Here is a 19,266-nt window from a genome sequence, read left to right on the forward strand (position 1 = left end):
TAAATAGCTTTTTCAAACCCAAGACTTTAAGGTTTATATTTACACAGAAATTACAATAAATCTATAGGGCTCTGTAGACAGACAGACAGTGAGAGAGAGTGAGAGTGAGTGAGTGAGTGAGTGAGTGAGTGAGTGAGTGAGTGAGTGAGTGAGTGAGAGAGAGAGAGAGAGAGAGAGAGAGAGAGAGAGAGAGAGAGAGAGAGAGATAGATAGATAGATAGATAGATAGATTATCCCATTACCATGAGATATATGAGCATCAACTCTCAGTTTGATGTTTGATAAACTCTCTTAGAGCACCACCATGTGGAATAAATGACCACACATTGATGTTTATCTTGACTCATATAGGAGATGATCAGTGTAAGGTATATGTGTATTGTATAGGCTATAAGAATACATAGACAATGCAATGAGTAAAATAAAAAAGAAATGGATGGATCGAATGGCTCAATATATTAACAATGAACTTATAGATTTCATCGGAATTCACAGTCAGTAGTCAGCAGAAAGAACGACAGACTGGAGGATGAGTCTCTAGAGGTCAGACCAGATAATGGCCAATAGGGGGCGCAGCTCGTAACATCCCGTCATTGTTTATTGCAAAATGACGGAAAACAGCGCGTCGCCGGAGGATCCCTGGCTCAAAGTAAGGAAAACTATTCAGTTAAAGACGGTCCGTTGATTTTAAACAGCCATATCTTCTCAAATCGCCCTCGTAAAGTGTGTTACTGTTTATCTGTGTAGGTCTGCAGTGGTTGGTTTCACTCTCTAGCTCAGCTGGCTAACGTTAGTTGTAAAGTTCAGCAAGTCAAAAGAACAATTACCCTGCTTCCCACATTATCGTGGTCTTAAAATGCAGTGTATTTAGCGGTAATTTAGACAAGTCACTACAAAAACACGGCCGAAAACGTTTCTGCGCTTAAACGGACTGTTTATGTTGTTAATGTTAGAATGGGAGCTATAACAGACGTGTAAGACTTGAATCCGCTAAGCTAGCCTGTTTGTTTGCTACACAGACTCTTTCTGGCTGTTTCAAAACGTATTTAAACTGCCTCACTAGACAGAATTTTCGGGCATCGAAGGCGCGTTCGAACGACCGAATCGACTCCCCCCAAGTGACAGACGGTCCCCCAAAATACTGCCAAGACAGCAAGACTCTGGTTCTCTTTGTTTGTGCCTTCTTTATATTTATGCTGCTATTCCAGTGCATTCAGACTTACTGCCGCATTCATATGCAACGAATAAAATAATAAAATATGCCCTCAGTTGGACCGACTGTAATTACAGCTTGACAATCGGACAGTGGTTGCTCAGTCTGAGAGTTTGGAGACACATTATGCACAGGGCTCGAATTGAGGGGGGATGGCATGCCCCTGGTTGGAAAAAAATGGCAAAAAGCATCCCCTCTGTAAAACCACCACCCCCTTTAGATTAATAATGTTGTGTTTTATGTAAATCTTATCTGACAAATGAATTATTATTAATATTTTCTACGTTTAATACATTATAAACTGAATAACGGCGATTGACCGATCAGAGCTCAGTATTAATATTACAAGCTCACGCATGTTTTCGTCGACAGCACAATAAGATTTAAGTTATTAACCTGATTACAGTTTGAATACATTCCTTGACATAACTTATAACGTATATGTGTGACTGCGAGGACGAGGGACGATAGGCTACTAATCTAAGAGAGAGGATGCGTCCCATTCAGAGTCAGTAGGCTAATGTTCGCCCTGTTCTAGCATACATTACGAAGCAAGGGCGTAGCTGTTGTCAACCAGCTGTTGTCTTCCTCACAAAGATGACTAACTGCACCTGTTTCCGAATATGTAGTAGGCCTAATAATTTAAATAACGAATTCATAAAAAAAAAATCATAAACATGACATTTCTGAATAAAATAATTGTATAGCCTACACTTTAGTTAGGCCCATCTAATTGTTGGCAATATTAAGAGCATTTGGCATTTCCAATTAATGTAGGCCTGTTACATTCTTCTTACGCCTATTATTAGGTTACTTTTATTTTATTAAATTAATATTACAATTAATTTGCCCCGCAATAATTTCATAGCGCATCCCCGCATAACTGACGCGCTGCGAGGTAGGCTATTACTCCTCATTGAAAATCTTAAAAAGGTCTTTCAAGACATGTTTATGATGTAATGAATTATATACCTATAATTAAAATTAACACTGAAATCATCAATAAAAATGAAGAGCAGCTTAACTTCAAGCACCGACTTTCCAAAAACAACCTGTTTAACACAAAATAGCCTATAAGTTTCTTCACTAGCCTATGTTCGGGCCACAAGAGAAATATTAAGAGTAGGCTAATTTAAAACAGTTATATACCGTGATCTGCATATAGATTCGTACGTCTCATCATCAGATGCGGAAAGCAGTTTGTCTGTTTCTGGTGAATTGACTGAGATTAAAGGAGTAACGTTAGCCTAGTTCACTTCCAGAACAAAAATGTACAGATAATGTACTCACCCCCTTGTCATCCAAGATGTTCATGTCTTTCTTCAGTCGTAAAGAAATTGTTTTTTGAGGAAAATATTTGAGGATTTCTCTCCAAATAATGGACTTCTATGCTGCCCCCGAGTTTGAACTTCCCAAATGTAGTTTAAATGCAGCTAAACGATCCCAGCCAAGGAAGAAGGGTCTTATCTAGCGAAACGATCGGTTATTTTCTAAAAAACAAACAACAACAAAAAGTTACAATTGATATACTTTTTAACCTCAAACGCTTGTCTTGTGTAGCTCTGCGTGAACTCTGTGTTTTCCGGTCTTACGAGATTTTCGGTTTCAGTGGGAGGGGCAAACATGAATATTCATGAGTGGGGGGGGACTTTTTAAATTGTAAACTTATTTCACAATATTAATGTTTTTTTAATATTTTTAATCTGATAGCCTAAATGCAGTTGGTGAACATGAAGAAAGAACATGAAGAAGAATTGTGTATATATCATATATCATATAAAAACAAGCACACTTATGAACATTTGTTAATAAAATTATTTTTAACATGAAATTAGTTTCTTATTCCATTCCATAAAAAGCTGTGAAGTATTTGTTTTCTCATTTACAGTGTGCCAAATGTAGGCTACTTTTTAAACTTTTGTCCATACAATTTTGTTTAATCCGAAATTTTACTTTTAAAATTAAAGGAACACTTTAATGCTTGTGTGTGTGGTCTTAGATTCCTATTCATTTTGTAAATGTAGTCTAACAGGATAGATGAAAAATGATCCACAGATACAAGTTTATTTCAGCTGTTGTACTCAACATAACTAACAACAGACACAGTTTTAAAGCATTGCAAGCTACAGCACAGTGAACTGAAATCAGAGTAAGTTACAACTAGCTTAAGTGTGCTGGATGTCTGCAATCATTCAGTCAGTGATGACTGCACAAAACGTGCAAACTAATAAAAACATTATAAACTGTTACAAAATGATGAACAAATGTAGTTTAGGCATAGGTTTGTGCAACGCTGTAAATATATTTACCTTTTTTTTTTTTATATTCCATTAAACCCATTAAATTCTCAGTTCCACCTGGTTCCACGAGCATGTCCGGGAAACTCATGAATATTCATGTGTGCTCCGCCCACTGAAACCAAAAATCTCATAATGCCTGTTCATACAGTTGGGGTACGTCGAAAAACTCCCATCTCATTTTCTCCTCCAACTTCAAAATCGAACTACATCGCTGCAGAAGTTCGTGATGGGAAGTTCGGATAATTTTACCGACTCGGACTTTTGAGTCTCGTTCAGCAAAATGAACAAATCTTTTTTCGAGTCATTTCGTTCATTTTAGCAAAACATAATTAAAATGTTACGTGTTACTTCCCTAATACGTCTACTACTTACGCAAACGTTGATCACACTACAAACAATACAAAACTGCTATAAGAAACAGAAAAGATTAATTCATTGTTTACCTGGGTCTTCAGTCTATGATTAGCTCACCTCACCTCTTATCTGACAAGTCTTCGGGTTTGGGCTTATGGGGCTGTCACGTGATGAATGAACGACTCAAACCCGAAGACTCGAGAGATGAACTAATCAATTCTCTTTCCGGCTCAGACTGCATTGGTTAAAGGGGTCATATGATGCTTTTTTAAAGATCATTATTTGGTGTAAGTTTTGAGACTTTAGTCTTTGCAACTTCAGGGATCTTATCTATGCAATCAGCTTGTAACACTCCAAAGAGAAAGGAAAACTTGAAATCGCATCATATGACCCCTTTGGTTAAAGCTTATGGGGCTGTCACGTGATGAACGAACGACTCGGAAAAACTCAAAGACTCAAGCCAGGTGAACTACTAATTCCAGTACAGAACCTATAGGATGTTGCGCATGCGCGACTGAACGAATCACTCCCCGAGACGACTCGTTCTTCCCAAGTCACATTAAAGATTCATTCAAAATGAACGAATCGTTCAAGAATGACCCAACACCAACCCCAGCGTTTACAAAGTGAACATGCAAAGAAGGTCAAACGCCCTTTACAAAAAAAGGTAAAACAGTGATGTAGGATGATTTTGAAGTTGGCGGAGAAAATGAGATGGAAGTTTTTCGAGGGGGGGATTGGGAATGGGTGCCCGCTCACTTTTGGCCCGCCCAAAAATTAAATTCTGCCTACACCACTGTTATGAAGTGTGGAAAAAACAAACATCTCGAGTCCAAAAGCATTCATTGCATGATGAAGTCTATTAGAACGAAGATAATTAAAATAATGAAAGACAAATATCCCTGTGAGTTTTTATTATTTATCTTTAGCCTATTTAGTTATTTTATACAGCCTTCAACAGTCAATAAGTTAAGTGAGTGAGTTATATTTTAGACACATTTAGTCTTTTTTCCTGTTTTGCAAATGAAATACTTGCAAACAAAGCTGGAGTAGATCTGCCCTGTGTCTCGGAGCATGCAGTGTTACTTTCATGAATGAATCTCTTTTTGAACGAATCAAGTGAGCCAATTATTCAATGATTCATTCATAAAGACAGTCAACTTGCTTCGATTCTAATTGAATCAGCCATTTTGAAAGAATCGTTTGATTGAAGGATTCAATGAATCATTCATTAAAACAGATACTTGCCGCCACCTACTGGCGGTTTTAGTGTCATATTCCTTTATCCATGACAGGCCTAAACCAGCACTCAGCAAAATATTAATCATCGTTATTGTCAAAAAATACCCCCAAAAATATTATATAATTTTTTGTCAACATGCCACACAAGGGGCATCATTTCAGTCATTTGGCACACAGACACACATAAATTGTGTGTGTGTGTGCATTGGTTTAACCTACATTCTGACATACCTTTTGACACAAGGAAAACAGCTCATAAACCACAGATCACTTTATAAAGCTTATTTTTTGTTAAAAAAAATTGATTAATTTGTAATCACACAGGATCCCCCGCCCCACCATCCCCCTTAAAAAATGTTTACAATTCGACCACTGATTATGCATATAGATTAAATGTCACCTTTTAAAGGGGTTATTTGGGACATCACAGTGGGGAGTTAGAGGTGTCCTAGATAAAGGTAAGGCAGGACATGTCAGGCTCAGTTTGCATATGTGATCATCAGTTGGCTGCTGGTCTCTGAATGTTTAGTCTGGCTGGCTTTGACTGTTCTTCTGTTTTTTTTTTTTTTACATCACCCATCACCATGTCTCAGCAGACGGACGGCACCTTCAGCGACAACGGCTTCGATCACAGTGAGTACCCTGAGCTATAAAATATTACTGAGAGTCTCAACTACTGTTTTTGTTGTTGTTTTTTTCTCCAGTTTATATGCCAAGACGAAGGTTGGATTTGCAGTTATACAAATATAATTAACCCATAGGGTGGACTTGACAAAACTGAAACTACATTGTGCTGTCAAATGTTGAAGTAACCATATGTCCAAATGTCCATATCATTAGGTTTCTTTGCCGAGAGTGCTCACAAAGGAAGTTTGGTGTCAAGAGCCAACAGCATTGGATCCACAAGTGCCTCTTCAGTACCAAACACAGGTGATGATACTAATCTCAATCATCTAATATCAAACATGGCCAATATTTTATAACCTTTACTCTAAAATGGTCATCGTTTCCCTGTCATGAAAAAGACAAAATTCACCCATCTGTTTTCTAAAATGCATGTGTTCGATCTAATTGTGAACAATTAAATCCATGCATACGTATGCCAGACCCTTCCAAGCATTTAATCCCTGCTCCTGCAGGCTCCCAATCATCTGCCTCTGATGCAAAGAACCAAGTCCATGGCCTATATTGTTTTCTTTTTCAATTATGTTACACTCAGCTGTACGTCACAATATAAAAGGAAATATGTGTTGATTATTGCAACTTTAAAGACAGACATCAAGATACAGTCTTGCTAACATACTGTTCATCCCTTTGGTTTAGATGATGAAGACAGTGACAACAGACATGAGACGCCCTATAAGGAGTCGTATAAAGATCGGAGGAGACAGGCACACACACAGGCAGAGCAGAAACGCAGAGATGCCATCAAGGTAAGAGTGAGAAGAGCCAATTGTTTTAGGGAAAACAAAGACAGAAAATATAGTAGCTTACATAAGTGACCGCAATAATCAATCATAAAAGCACAGTAATTACTTGACTTGATTACATTCAAACTTCAAAATATTCCATTTGTAATATTACAATAGGTTATGGTGGTGTTTTGGGTGTTAAGGTGTGGTTCAGTTGCTTTTCTGACAGCAGCTGTACTCTGACTTTCAGTTCAGGGCGGCAGCATTGCAGTTCCGTCTGATGCAATGAAATGGAACAGTGTCATGAGATGCGTTTTTTTTTTTTTTATGTTATGTTGAAATATGTTTAACTTGACATGCTGCCTTAAAAATATGCTGCAAGATGAGATGTAACTGCCAAAGATGCCCGTCTTTGGATTGATTTAACTTTCATTTCATACTATTTTAAGAGACTAAATCTGGAGGGGGGGGAAAAAAGGCAAAGAGAAATAATGATTTTGTCAACATAGGTCTGCACAATTTGTGGGGGGAAATTGCAAATTATTTTTGTTTTATTCGATTTTTTCCCTGATAAAAATTGTGAATATGATTTTTTATTAAGCTTTATTAAGTTGTGCTTGTTTGTAGGGCTGCTCAATTTGGCCAAACACCTTGTGATTATATAGCAATACTAAATACTAATACCAAAATAATAATTCATCAAGCTTTAGTTTTGGTGGAAATAAATCAATCGCAGGGATCCTTTAAAGCTTCTTTTGTTGACAACAGCTGGTTTTTGAGCGCTTTTTATTACAAATTTTTGAAGTTGGTCAGCGCATGTTGTGTTCCCAAATACACATTACACGCAACCCAAAACATGCAGAGATGAGTTCATGTGGAGCAGAATATATTGTGAACCGAGTCACTTTGTGATCCTGTAAACACTGGATCGTGAGCTACTCGCGTATAAAAGAGAACAGTCCCGTGCTTCTAGCGTTCTACTTCTGTCACTCAAATGTGTGTGTGGATCGCTGTCCCACAGAAAGGCTATGATGACCTGCAGTTTATAGTGCCTACATGCCAGCAGCAGTCGGACTTTGCCATGGCCACACAGAAGATGAGTAAAGCTACAGTCCTGCAGAAGAGTGAGAACCTTCATTATCTATTTATATTTCCTTGTCACATGTCGCCATTCTTTTACTCTGGAATGGAAAAGCTCAGTGACTTGTGTGTGTGTTTGCAGCAATCGACTACATTCAGTTTCTCCACAAAGAAAAGAAGAAGCAGGAAGAGGATGTTTCCACTCTTAGGAAGGAGGTGATGGCGCTGAAAATTATGAAAACGTGAGTGGTCGGTTATTTAAAGGGGGGTCAGAAACATTTGAACTGCTTAAGTCACTCTTCTGCCAAGAAAGATAACACCCTTTAAGACCTTTAAGAGGAAGGGAGGAAGAAAATTCTTAAGATACTGTCTCTAATGGACACTTTGTGGGGTTTGTTTCAGGAACTATGAGCACATTGTGAAGGCCCATCAGAATAACCCTCAGCAGGGCAGCGAGCAGGTTTCAGATCAGGTGAAGTTCAGTGTGTTTCAGAGCATCATGGATTCTCTGTTCCAGTCCTTCAGTGCCTCAGTGTCAGTCAACAGCTTTCAGGAGCTCTCTGCCTGCGTCTTCAGCTGGATCGAGGAACACTGCAAGCCCCAGGTAGCACACATGCACATGCTCACACATTTAAGGTCTGTTCATACCTGAATTATCTGCTATGTTGCAGTTCTCAGCTTTTTTTTTTTTCTTTAAGGCCCACAACAATATTTAAAGACTCAGTTTTCCAGTTGTTTGTGATTTACTGGATAAGGATTCAGAAGGGATTTTAAAAATAGTTTTTACTCACAGTTTCTACCTAATAAAATATTTCAGAGTGTGAAAACTAGAAAAACATGTATATGTAAAACATTATATAGCAACGATTTAATATTTTATTAATTTACATGACTTTCCAAGTCTAGCAATCACACTTAAAATTAGGCTATCCAGGTTTTTCCCAGACAGTGGGAACCCTGGCTCTTCAAATGTATTCGTACGACCAAGACAAAACAACCCGGAAATGCATTAAACATGCAAAACGTGCCATAAAAACATTAATAACACTACTCAAACCAATGTAGACAACCTGATCACTACACAAGCGACAGCAAGCTTCAGTTTTTCAGTCACCTACACAGGCTTAGATAAACACTGAAAACTCCCAGACTGACCATGTTTTTCTGTATTGTTGACAGACGCTGAGAGAGTTTGTGGTGACTGTGCTGCAGCAAGTGAATGGTCAGCTGTACTGAAGCTGTCTGTCTGTCTCTCAGGCTAATAGCTCATTCAAGAACAGTCTCTCTAATGGACTGCGGTGCGTTCAAGAACTCTGAAGAGATGTAGCAGCGCTTGCTCAAGTATTGACTGATATAGTGAAGTGTTTATGGCAGTGATTCCAATCAAAAAATGTGGAAATGCAATAATTGTCAAATTGTCATTTTCTTACCAGCCAAATTCACACCCAAATATACGGAGGTGTGAGATGTCTCAATTTGCTGCATTATAAACCAGAAGCTGCCTTTGAATGATTAAGCTTGGTATGTTGCATTCAGTGCAACATCTTTACCTCATGTTCAAGTCATTTTCCAAAGCACAACTACATTTTCACCTTTGCAAACTAGTGCTGGAAAGGGGAGCCGAGACGTTTAGTTACACTGTGATGCATCATTGTCAGTTGGTTTTTACGTTCAAAAACAGCTGTCCCTCATGCTTTAATATAATTAAAGTTAGGCAATGCTGAGCCATCTTAGTTCCTCTTTTAAACCACTGTCATTGGGATGATGTGACCAAAGATTGCAGTGTCTACGCACAATTAATGGAAGATAAACCTCTGTTTGTCAGGTTATGTCAATTTTTGTTCAGCTGTGTGTAGCGCAATAATGTTTTATTCTACATTTATGTTAATGGTTTAAGCTCTTGTGAAGTATTTTTTTGTGCTGCATAAGCTATCAGTGAAGACAGTGCATGGTAGCAGCTTCACTTGGTGTGACCGCCCAATTCTATTTATATTTTTAATGAATGTTAATTAAGGCATAATGAAAATTAGAATTGGAGTCTACTCAGGACACAGATTTTTAGGTATCGAGATCTTTTTTTAAATAACAGATGATTGTACAACCAACTGTTTGACCTGTGCTGGAATAAGGGACGTCTTTACAAGTTAAGCCATACAGTGGAGCGAAATGCCAGCTCACAGAACGAGGCTACGTCGTGCTGAACTACTATACTAGACTCTGTGCTTCTGCATTTCTGACTGCAATGGAACAATCTGGTTGAAATGTTTTTGTATCAGTATAATTTTTTTAATTGAAAAATAAACAATGTTCAAACTTATTTACAGCTTGTTTGTTCTTTCTCTCTCAACACTTTTATAAATAGGATTGGTTTTTAACAAAACAGTTATCTTGGTGTCCTAGAATCCTCTACTTTATTTTCCAACCTTCCCAAAGGTTAGGCGTCCCGGCAACAATGTTGGTGGCATCTGAATTTATTCAGTGAGTCCTCCATCAGATGTTGGGCATTGTCACTTTATGGTCCTCATCTGTTTCAATCCCAGCCTCCTCCTGAGGTAAGAAGTTGATGAAAAGCTAATAATTGGTAATATCCAATGTAAAATTAAAACTTAATTTCTGCATGTGCTGCAATTTTAATGTGCATTTTGGTACGCCACTTGAGCTAGGTTCACTTTATTTAGTCACATGATTTCCAATATTTTTGTGGCCAGACATTTGCAGCATTTCAATAGTATTAAGGCAAAATAAAACCTTTAGGGTTTGAACGTTAAAAAGTGAAGAATTTAAGACATAAATATCAGTATTGTTACTTGTAGTGTAAAAATTATGATTATCATCAAATATTCATTTTACTTTTACATTACATTTGTAATTTACAACAGCAATACATTTCTTCATTTTTGTGATTAGTTGAAACGAGTTAAAGATTCACTATCTATTTACTTGCATATCGTGTGACCATTAACCGACATTAGAATCGTGAACAAGCGAATGTGTTGTAATTGAAATATTAAAGTCAAATCTCAGGGGGTACTTCAAGTAAATATGTTACTTCTAAGGGGTTTGGCTGTCAAAAAAACCCGTTCTAAGGAAATGACTCACCAGAAACTGTTTCTTGCTCTTTGGGTACCCCTCCAAAATAGCTCCAACCATATCAGTAACCTGGCAGGTAAAGAGACAAATTAAAAGCTGTGCTTGGAGTTTCATATTATGGTACATAAGACTTAATAAATATCTGTATAGTGTAAGGTATGTAGCAGTATAACAGGTATCATTTTAGGTCAGTTGACCATTGGCAGTGACAGTCAAAACCATGATGTGCAAGAGCAGTTTCCATTCGTATATAAATAAACCATGGTGTTGAGGACACAAAGATAAATCTGAAATGAATGCACTTTCATAAAGGCATGCCTTACAGCTGTATCATTAAAAATAAGCCGACATTCTGAATCTGAAGTTGTGAATAAATGTTTTTACGGATCATTACCAGTCTCTTCCTCTTCCTCCACTCCTTCACATAAGTCTCTCTCTCCTTGTAAACCTGAGGGGCAAGAAATACATTTGTCAGCAACATGAACAAGCATAATATACTATTGACTGCCCCAGGACAGCCACATTATCTGTATAAACTTCACCTAATGAATCAAACATATTCCAGAGATGCTAGAAGATGAGTCTTTTTGCAATGCTTACAAAAAGCAATTTAATGTACAATAAAAATGGCCCAGGGCCAGTGTGGGAGAGATTCATGTCGGTGAATGAACGGTCACTTGCACTTATTTGACACTACATTTTGTGTTCATTAATCATGCACAGGGCTGGTAAACGTTAACACTTGGTTTTGGTGCCATGGTAAAAAAGATCACCAGATATTAAAGAACGCAGTGATTTCGAACCTTCTGCCTCTCCTCAGGGGTCACATGGTTTTTAGCTGACTTGATTTCATCCAGCCTCTCTCTGTACCCAGAGCACTCTGCCTGCAGCTCCTGGATCTGTGCCTTCATCTCCGCTGTGGTTAATGAGCTGTTCAGCTCCTTCAGTTCTGAGGGCAAAAAGATGAACTTTTTATCAAATACAAACAGTCGGTGCACAAGTTCAAACAACACATCTTTTGCCAGCAGCGCATGTTCAGTGCACACCTGTATCCAGCTGCCTGCAGCTCTGTGATATGGTCTGTACTTCAGTGCTGATTTCCACAATACGAGCATCCATCTTCTTAAGTTCAGTATCACTCACATCCGCAAACTGAGACTGAAGGGATTGAAAGGACAACACCGGTTCTCTTAATATTAAGAGCAAATTGTCTCCACCCGATTATATTAAATGAGGAATCAGACCAACCTGATCTGCAAAGTAGATCTTCTGCTTTCCATAGACTTTCTCCTGAATCTTTCCCTCCTGGGCCAGCTGCTCCATTGCTTTGACCACAGCCTGTGTAAGTTAAGTGAAGAGAAAATAAATCATTCCGCATAATACACTCTGTATACAAACTGTAATATTAAATGATAACATTTAGCACAAGCGGTGAACACTTCAAAGAGTTCTTGTAATACCACAGACTCTCTTAGCTACTGGACATTTGTCGTAAAAGCAGAACTCTGAAATGTAATGTCGCTTTTTACCGTTTTACCCAGACCACACTGCTTCTGTAGGTTTGTAAAGACATCCTGAGCACTAAAGGGTCTGTTTTTCTCATTCAAGTAAGCGAGGATCTGTGCGGCACCTGTTTGTGACACGAAGAGTACAGCTGATTAATGTATTGTAGCGTTGTGCTATATCATTCATGAAATCACAAGCAAGCGAAGGCATAAAATGTTCACTAGTGTAAGAAAAAGAAGCATCGCATACCTGCACTGTCTTTTTTGCTCATTGTTTGTTCGGTCTAGATCTGTCAGCGATCTGCACTCTTCTGTTGTTTACCTCAGTCAGCTTTCGCGCGCCGAGTTGAATTGTGGGACTACCGGTGACGACGCAACGTACGTCATCTTGAAGACGCCATTCTGGTGCGTGCGCGTGCGCGTGTGTGTGTGTTAGGGGTTGCACAGACTAATCGACTGGTCGACTTCAATGCTCTGCCATGACGCTTTAAGCTTGACGTCGACTAGTCGCTGGTCCTATAGAGGGTGCAACAGGATAAGACATCTTTGAAGGACTTCCACATTTACGCTCCGTTTCCAAACTGTTCAAATGACAAATAAATGCATACTCCGAAAGCGCTCCACAAGACATGTGTGATTATATTACTGGATGCTCGAAATTGAACGGCAGAATGCACGTTTTAAACAGCTTATTGCACAGGTAAGTTAATCGCCGTTCTAATCTGATGCGCTGCTGCACTGTAACGCACACACATAGCTACAGACAGTAGCGTACATCACGCGCACAGAGTCATTCCGCGCGGAAATGTTTTGTCAACACTGTTCTGTGATTTTTCAATAAAATAGCTTAGGAACTGAAAAGTTCAAGCATATATTTCTTAATAACTAAATCCCACAGTCTGAAATGTAATGTCGCTTTTTACCGTTTTACCCAGACCACACTGCTTCTGTAGGTTTGTAAAGACATCCTGAGCACTAAAGGGTCTGTTTTTCTCATTCAAGTAAGCGAGGATCTGTGCGGCACCTGTTTGTGACACGAAGAGTACAGCTGATTAATGTATTGTAGCGTTGTGCTATATCATTCATGAAATCACAAGCAAGCGAAGGCATAAAATGTTCACTAGTGTAAGAAAAAGAAGCATCGCATACCTGCACTGTCTTTTTTGCTCATTGTTTGTTCGGTCTAGATCTGTCAGCGATCTGCACTCTTCTGTTGTTTACCTCAGTCAGCTTTCGCGCGCCGAGTTGAATTGTGGGACTACCGGTGACGACGCAACGTACGTCATCTTGAAGACGCCATTCTGGTGCGTGCGCGTGTGTGTGTGTGTGCGTGCGCGTGTGTGTGTGTTAGGGGTTGCACAGACTAATCGGCTGGTCGACTTCAATGCTCTGCCATGACGCTTTAAGCTTGACGTCGACTAGTCGCTGGTCCTATAGAGGGTGCAACAGGATAAGACATCTTTGAAGGACTTCCACATTTACGCTCCGTTTCCAAACTGTTCAAATGACAAATAAATGCATACTCCGAAAGCGCTCCACAAGACATGTGTGATTATATTACTGGATGCTCGAAATTGAACGGCAGAATGCACGTTTTAAACAGCTTATTGCACAGGTAAGTTAATCGCCGTTCTAATCTGATGCGCTGCTGCACTGTAACGCACACACATAGCTACAGACAGTAGCGCGTACATCACGCGCACAGAGTCATTCCGCGCGGAAATGTTTTGTCAACACTGTTCTGTGATTTTTCAATAAAATAGCTTAGGAACTGAAAAGTTCAAGCATATATTTCTTAATAACTAGTAAATTCCACAGCTTCAGGCCTTCTGTAGCGAATCGATGCATTTTTGTAAGAAAAATATCCATATTCAAAACGTAATAATCACTTTAATGTAGCTTGCACTCACTGTTGGTTGTAAAGGGAAGCAGTTCCGGGAGGATGTCGTATGGAGGTCGGCTTTGCGCATGCGCCGCTCAGAAGTGACACAGGTGGAAAGATCAAAACAAAACAATGGTCACTTATTAGAAGTACAAAAACGAGGATTTGTAAAGAAGAATGTCGGAGGATTTCGATATAAGCCAAGAGGAGACTGGTTTTCCTTTGCTAAAGTAAGGAAACTTTGCTTCCTTTGCTCCTGTTAACAAACTTTGGTTTTCACGAGACTCACCGGCGCATGCGCAATGCTGACCTCAGAGGTCATCCGCCCGGAACTGCTTCCGTGTACAACAGTGAGCGCAAGCTACATTAAAGTGATTATTACATTTTGAATATGGATATTTTTCTTACAAAAACGCATTGATTCACTACAGAAAGCCTTTGTTCACCCCCCGGGAGCCACGTGAGACACTGTGTTTTATGGATGGGTGCTTTTTATTTAACTTGTTTTGGACTGAAGCATGCAACACTCGTTGAGTGTCATGAAACAGCTTGAAAGATCAAAGACAATTTTTAATATAACTCTGACTGGATTCGTCTGAAAGAAGAAAGTCATATACACCTGGGATGACTTGAGGGTAAGTAATTTATGGGCCAATTTTCCTTTTTGGGTGAACTAACCCTTTAACTCGCAGCATCAATACAGTCTAGTCTAGACACTGGGGTGTATGAATTATTTTAAAAGTAGGAGGGCACATTAAACTATCAGTCTAAAATAATTATTCCTCCAAAAAATGGGCAAACATAAAAATGTCTGTTTCACTGGCAGCCAGCTTCTGTCGTGGATGATGGGACTGACACGGCTATACACAGCTGGAACATCCACACAGTGTGACATCTATTTAACACAGTTAAATGGATGTGATTGAAAATAAAAAAAACCTGCACAGACATACACTCACTTTATTTCCTAAACACTTCCCCTGCCTTCCATCGGTCAGTCTAGACGGGATGCTTAAAGGTGCCATAGAATGGAAAACTGTATTTACCTTGGCATAGTTGAATAATAAAAGTTCTGTACATGGAAATGACCATGAGCCTCAAACACCATTGTTTCCTCCTTCTTATGTAAATCTCATGCATGCAAAAGACCACTGAAAAATAGGCGAATCAGAACATAACACTGACTGTGACGTTACAGTCGGGATCACTAATAGTTACGTCACCAACATTTGCATATACCCACCCATGTTCTATGCCAGCCGCCTGCCGAACCTGCACAGCCGAATCATCCGAATTTCTGCAGGTATTGTGAAGAATAATTGTGAAGATAATAGCGAAAATGGCAGATCATGGAAATAAATGTTATGTTACAGGCTGTGCAGGGATGGGTTGGTGTCTGTATTCAGAAAGGCACGGAAAACAAATAACGCGCGTTCTAATAAAATAATGTGAGCCACTAAAGGGATATGGTTAGCTGCTTGCTAGCGGTAGCCTGTTACATTACAGTACATAAGATTTCACTTACCACATAAACAGAGTAAGGAAAGATGACTGAGGATGATGGCGAATGATTTACAGATCCTACGATACCCAACGATATAATTGCGAGAGACAGTATTGAAATATATATTTTCCCTGTGTTTCATTCCTGCTGTGTGAGCAACTGAAATGAGCCACACTGTGAGATTGAGATGCACGGCGAAACAGCCAATCAGAGCAGAACTCAACATTATTATTCATGACCCTTCCAAATAAGGTAAAAACAGACCATTTCATTCTAGGGACAAATCCTAGGGTTGTAAAGGACGGTCACCCGTAAAACCGTTTCTGGAGATTTTTTTCCCTTACCTAAGCCACATACCGTCTATGTAGATATCAGAGAACAATTTAAAATATTGTATCAATTCATTCTATGGCACCTTTAAACAAACAGAGCAATTTTATTACTCTGTACTAGGGGTTGCACCGACTAATCGACTAGTCGACTTCAATGCTCTGCCATGACGCTTTAAGCTTGACGTCGACTAGTCGCTGGTCCTATAGAGGGCACAACAGGATAAGAAACCTTTGAAGGACTTCCACATTTACGCTCCGTTTCCAAACAGTTCAAATGTTGAAAACTGAAACTGAAAAGTTCAAGCATATATTTCTTAATAACTAGTAAATTCCACAGCTTCACTACTAGTAGAGACGCTGCCAGGTAGAATTAATTCACACACGCAATCGCTCTCACTAATGCGTTGATATTAATGTAATCTTTACTGTGTTACTTTATCTGTATCTGATTTAGAACGAGCAGAAATATGTGAGAAATATAACGACCCAAATACAAAAGAACTGATAAAAAAGCTGTTATAGGATATGCCGTAGCTGTGCACGAGCTGTTTGTCTCAGCTCCAGACTTGTTCGTCAATGACGTCATCAGCGACTAGTCGACTTCGACTCGACTTTCATCACATAAAAGTCGACTTCAAAAAATCAGAAGTCGTTCAACCCCTAGTGTGGGTTTAAAATGTCCTGTTATGAATGGGTTTATTTTTGTGAGCTAAACCATGTTTTAAATAAAAATCTAAGTTAAACTTATTTAAGAAATCAACCATCTAAAACATTGTCATTATGATGTCATGGTCAAATTCACAAATAAAAATGATCTTTGCTAATGTAATTCTTACATTTTTAGTTATTTCTAGTTGCTTTTTAGACAAAAACAGAGGTGTTTTTTAAAAAATGGTATAATATTATTATACTGGTAAAAATTGAATGTAGGCTTTTTTTAATTACCCTTGCATAATATTTCTAAATGAATTAAAACAACTGGGCAGAATCATAAAAAGCATGTAAAAAGTTTGATTGTAATTTGTGAAAATGGGCATTTGTGATTATATATATATATATATATATATTTATTTATTTATTTTTTTTGGTCAATAGGTCACAAAATTAAAAGTATTCAATAACTAATAAAAAAAAAGATCACGCTTTTTACTTAAAGGATATATATTCATTCATCTCTTTATTCTTTTGCACATCAAAAGTTATCAAAAACCAATTACAGAGAATGTAAGAGGAAAATAGTTCTGTACGGAAATAAAAATCACAGACACTGCAGAATCTAGCTACAGAAAGACTCCTGTAAAATGCTCACACAAAGAAAGAAAAGATGAGTGATTCTGTATTTTGCATTCGCCTCAACATGGCAGACTGATAACTGATTTATGTTTAAATCACGAACATCAGTACAACATCATCAATAGATGATGCAGGGCATAATTTTCTTTCAATGTATAAACTACCACTTCATTGTCCTATTTCAATTGCTGGTGACTTTTGTTGAAATTGACCACAAAAAGGTGAATGGACAGAGTAAAATGGCCAGATAATTTTCCAATTGAATGGTAATCACACTGACACTTAAAAATAAAAAAAATTCTGGTCATGCTTTTTTTCACAAGAAATATGGACAGTTTATCAAACCAAATCAATCTATATTTATAAAAAAGTGTGTCCATATAAATAGTAAAGTATTATTAATAATAGTATTAATAACTATAATCATAAAAATAAAGGGAAAATAAAAGGCTTTCCAATCTATAAACTTACTATGCATTAAACTTCAATCATTTTTAAAGTATCTATCCCACAAATGCCACATTTAACACACGAATTACCTAAAAAAAAAAATTTACAACCTTTAGCACAGCAATCCAAAAAATATCATCAGCAATTAAAAATCTTAGGGCTCACAACAAAGCAAAAACAAAACAGAAAAAAAGAAGAGGTTAAGTAAAATCACAGCAAAGTGACCAAATATGAAACACTCCCAATAAACAGTACTGCTCTTCTAACCTAACTCAAGTTGGCTGGATAAAGTAAGACTTGGGTTTGAAATGTAATGAACAAAAACACTTCACTGATCTCTGGTAACAGAATGCCTTTTTATCAGTACAGCAGTTTTCCGGTATGGTTCCTACTTTCCAGCGTACACAATAATGAAAGCTTAAAGCCAGCAATGATGGGTCTCATCAACATTGGGTCAGAAACAGAAACAGTTCACGTGGCAAAAGTGTCAAACAAAAAAGGTCAGCATCTACTAAAGAAACAGCAAATTCAACTCATTTAATTCCACGAGCTTCATCATACTCCAAGAAAGGCTGTTTTCTCAAATCCTTTGTGCTTCAGTACTGTACTGAATGTTACACTTTGCTTTAAATCTATCAGACCAGACCAGATGAGAGGATGCAGAGGAGATCTACAGTTTTTCTGCTGCTACCTGTATAAAAGTTCCTGCATAAAGTCAGAACGGTTAAAGGTATGTTTGAAGAGAGGAGGCTGTGTACGAACAGGTGGCAGTTACAGCCGAATGTCTTGTTTGAGGTAGAGTCATTACAAACAAAATCAATGTGCTGCTGTATTATCCAGATGAACAGCACTGCAGAGCTGTTAAACAAGTTGGTATGGTTTTATTTTTATTCTTTGACTGACAAACAGATGAAAAATAGTCATTTGAAAGACAATATACTGCAATTTCCCCTATTTTTCAACAGAGATCTTTAAAAATTTTAGGAAAGAGCTACTGTCATTTAATAACCCTTGGTTTTCAAGTAATGCAGAAAAAAATCCAGCCTGTATGAACTTAAATGTAAATATCATTGTGGAAGAAACATGTTAAACGGAGCCAAATTACTTGTTTAAAAAAAAAATTTTAAAAGCTTGTTGAGAACATTGCTGGCTACCATATAAAGAAAAAAAGAACAGGTACAAACGGTGAATTACTTGAAATTGAAGTTAATTGGGACATTTTCCCCAGTCAATTCAATGACAAAAAGCATCCCGATTTACCTGAATTCACCCCATATAGCAAAGTGAGATAACCTGACTGCTGTTTATCACTCAGTGACCTTAAGAACAGCTTGTCTCAGAGTCTTAAAGTGATAGTCCACCAAAAAAAGAAATGTTTGAGAAATAGAAAAGAAAATAGTCATCATTTACTCACCCCACATGTTGTTCCAAACCATTATAACTTTCTTCTGTGTAAAGAAGATATTTTAAAAAATGTTGGTAACTGAACCGTTTTTGTTGCAATTGACTTCCACTGTATGGACAAAAAAAAACACTAAGACATTTCTCAAAATATCTTCTTTTATGTTCTGCAGAAGAAAGAATGTCATACAGGTTTAGAAATGGCACG

At 38.0% G+C, this 19,266-nt stretch overlaps 2 protein-coding genes across 3 annotated transcripts; one reads left to right on the forward strand and one right to left on the reverse strand.

Annotated features, from left to right (window-relative positions):
• Nucleotides 1–556: 556 nt before the first annotated feature.
• Nucleotides 557–9,841, forward strand: LOC107590371 (max-like protein X). 2 transcript variants are annotated; one of them, XM_016279081.1, is made up of 8 exons: nucleotides 557–649; nucleotides 5,703–5,742; nucleotides 5,950–6,039; nucleotides 6,433–6,542; nucleotides 7,543–7,645; nucleotides 7,744–7,843; nucleotides 8,004–8,205; nucleotides 8,781–9,836. In XM_016279081.1, exons 1-8 carry the CDS (start codon nucleotides 608–610, stop codon nucleotides 8,835–8,837), a joined length of 744 nt encoding a protein of 247 aa, XP_016134567.1. In that variant the 5' UTR covers nucleotides 557–607; the 3' UTR covers nucleotides 8,838–9,836. The 2 variants fall into 2 exon arrangements, with proteins under 2 accessions (XP_016134567.1, XP_016134568.1); XM_016279082.1 differs by having other exon boundaries at nucleotides 564–649; nucleotides 5,706–5,742; nucleotides 8,781–9,841.
• Nucleotides 9,842–9,969: 128 nt separating this feature from the next.
• Nucleotides 9,970–12,606, reverse strand: LOC107590372 (homologous-pairing protein 2 homolog). Its single transcript, XM_016279083.1, has 8 exons — nucleotides 12,447–12,606; nucleotides 12,221–12,321; nucleotides 11,940–12,029; nucleotides 11,738–11,849; nucleotides 11,495–11,640; nucleotides 11,086–11,139; nucleotides 10,701–10,760; nucleotides 9,970–10,148 (listed from the first exon to the last, which is right to left on the reverse strand). Exons 1-8 carry the CDS (start codon nucleotides 12,466–12,468, stop codon nucleotides 10,092–10,094), a joined length of 642 nt encoding a protein of 213 aa, XP_016134569.1. The 5' UTR covers nucleotides 12,469–12,606; the 3' UTR covers nucleotides 9,970–10,091.
• Nucleotides 12,607–19,266: the final 6,660 nt, after the last annotated feature.

The sequence above is a fragment of the Sinocyclocheilus grahami genome, unplaced genomic scaffold (assembly GCF_001515645.1).
Source record: "Sinocyclocheilus grahami isolate Dianchi unplaced genomic scaffold, SAMN03320097.WGS_v1.1 scaffold127.1, whole genome shotgun sequence".
In the NCBI taxonomy this organism is placed as follows: domain Eukaryota; kingdom Metazoa; phylum Chordata; class Actinopteri; order Cypriniformes; family Cyprinidae; genus Sinocyclocheilus; species Sinocyclocheilus grahami.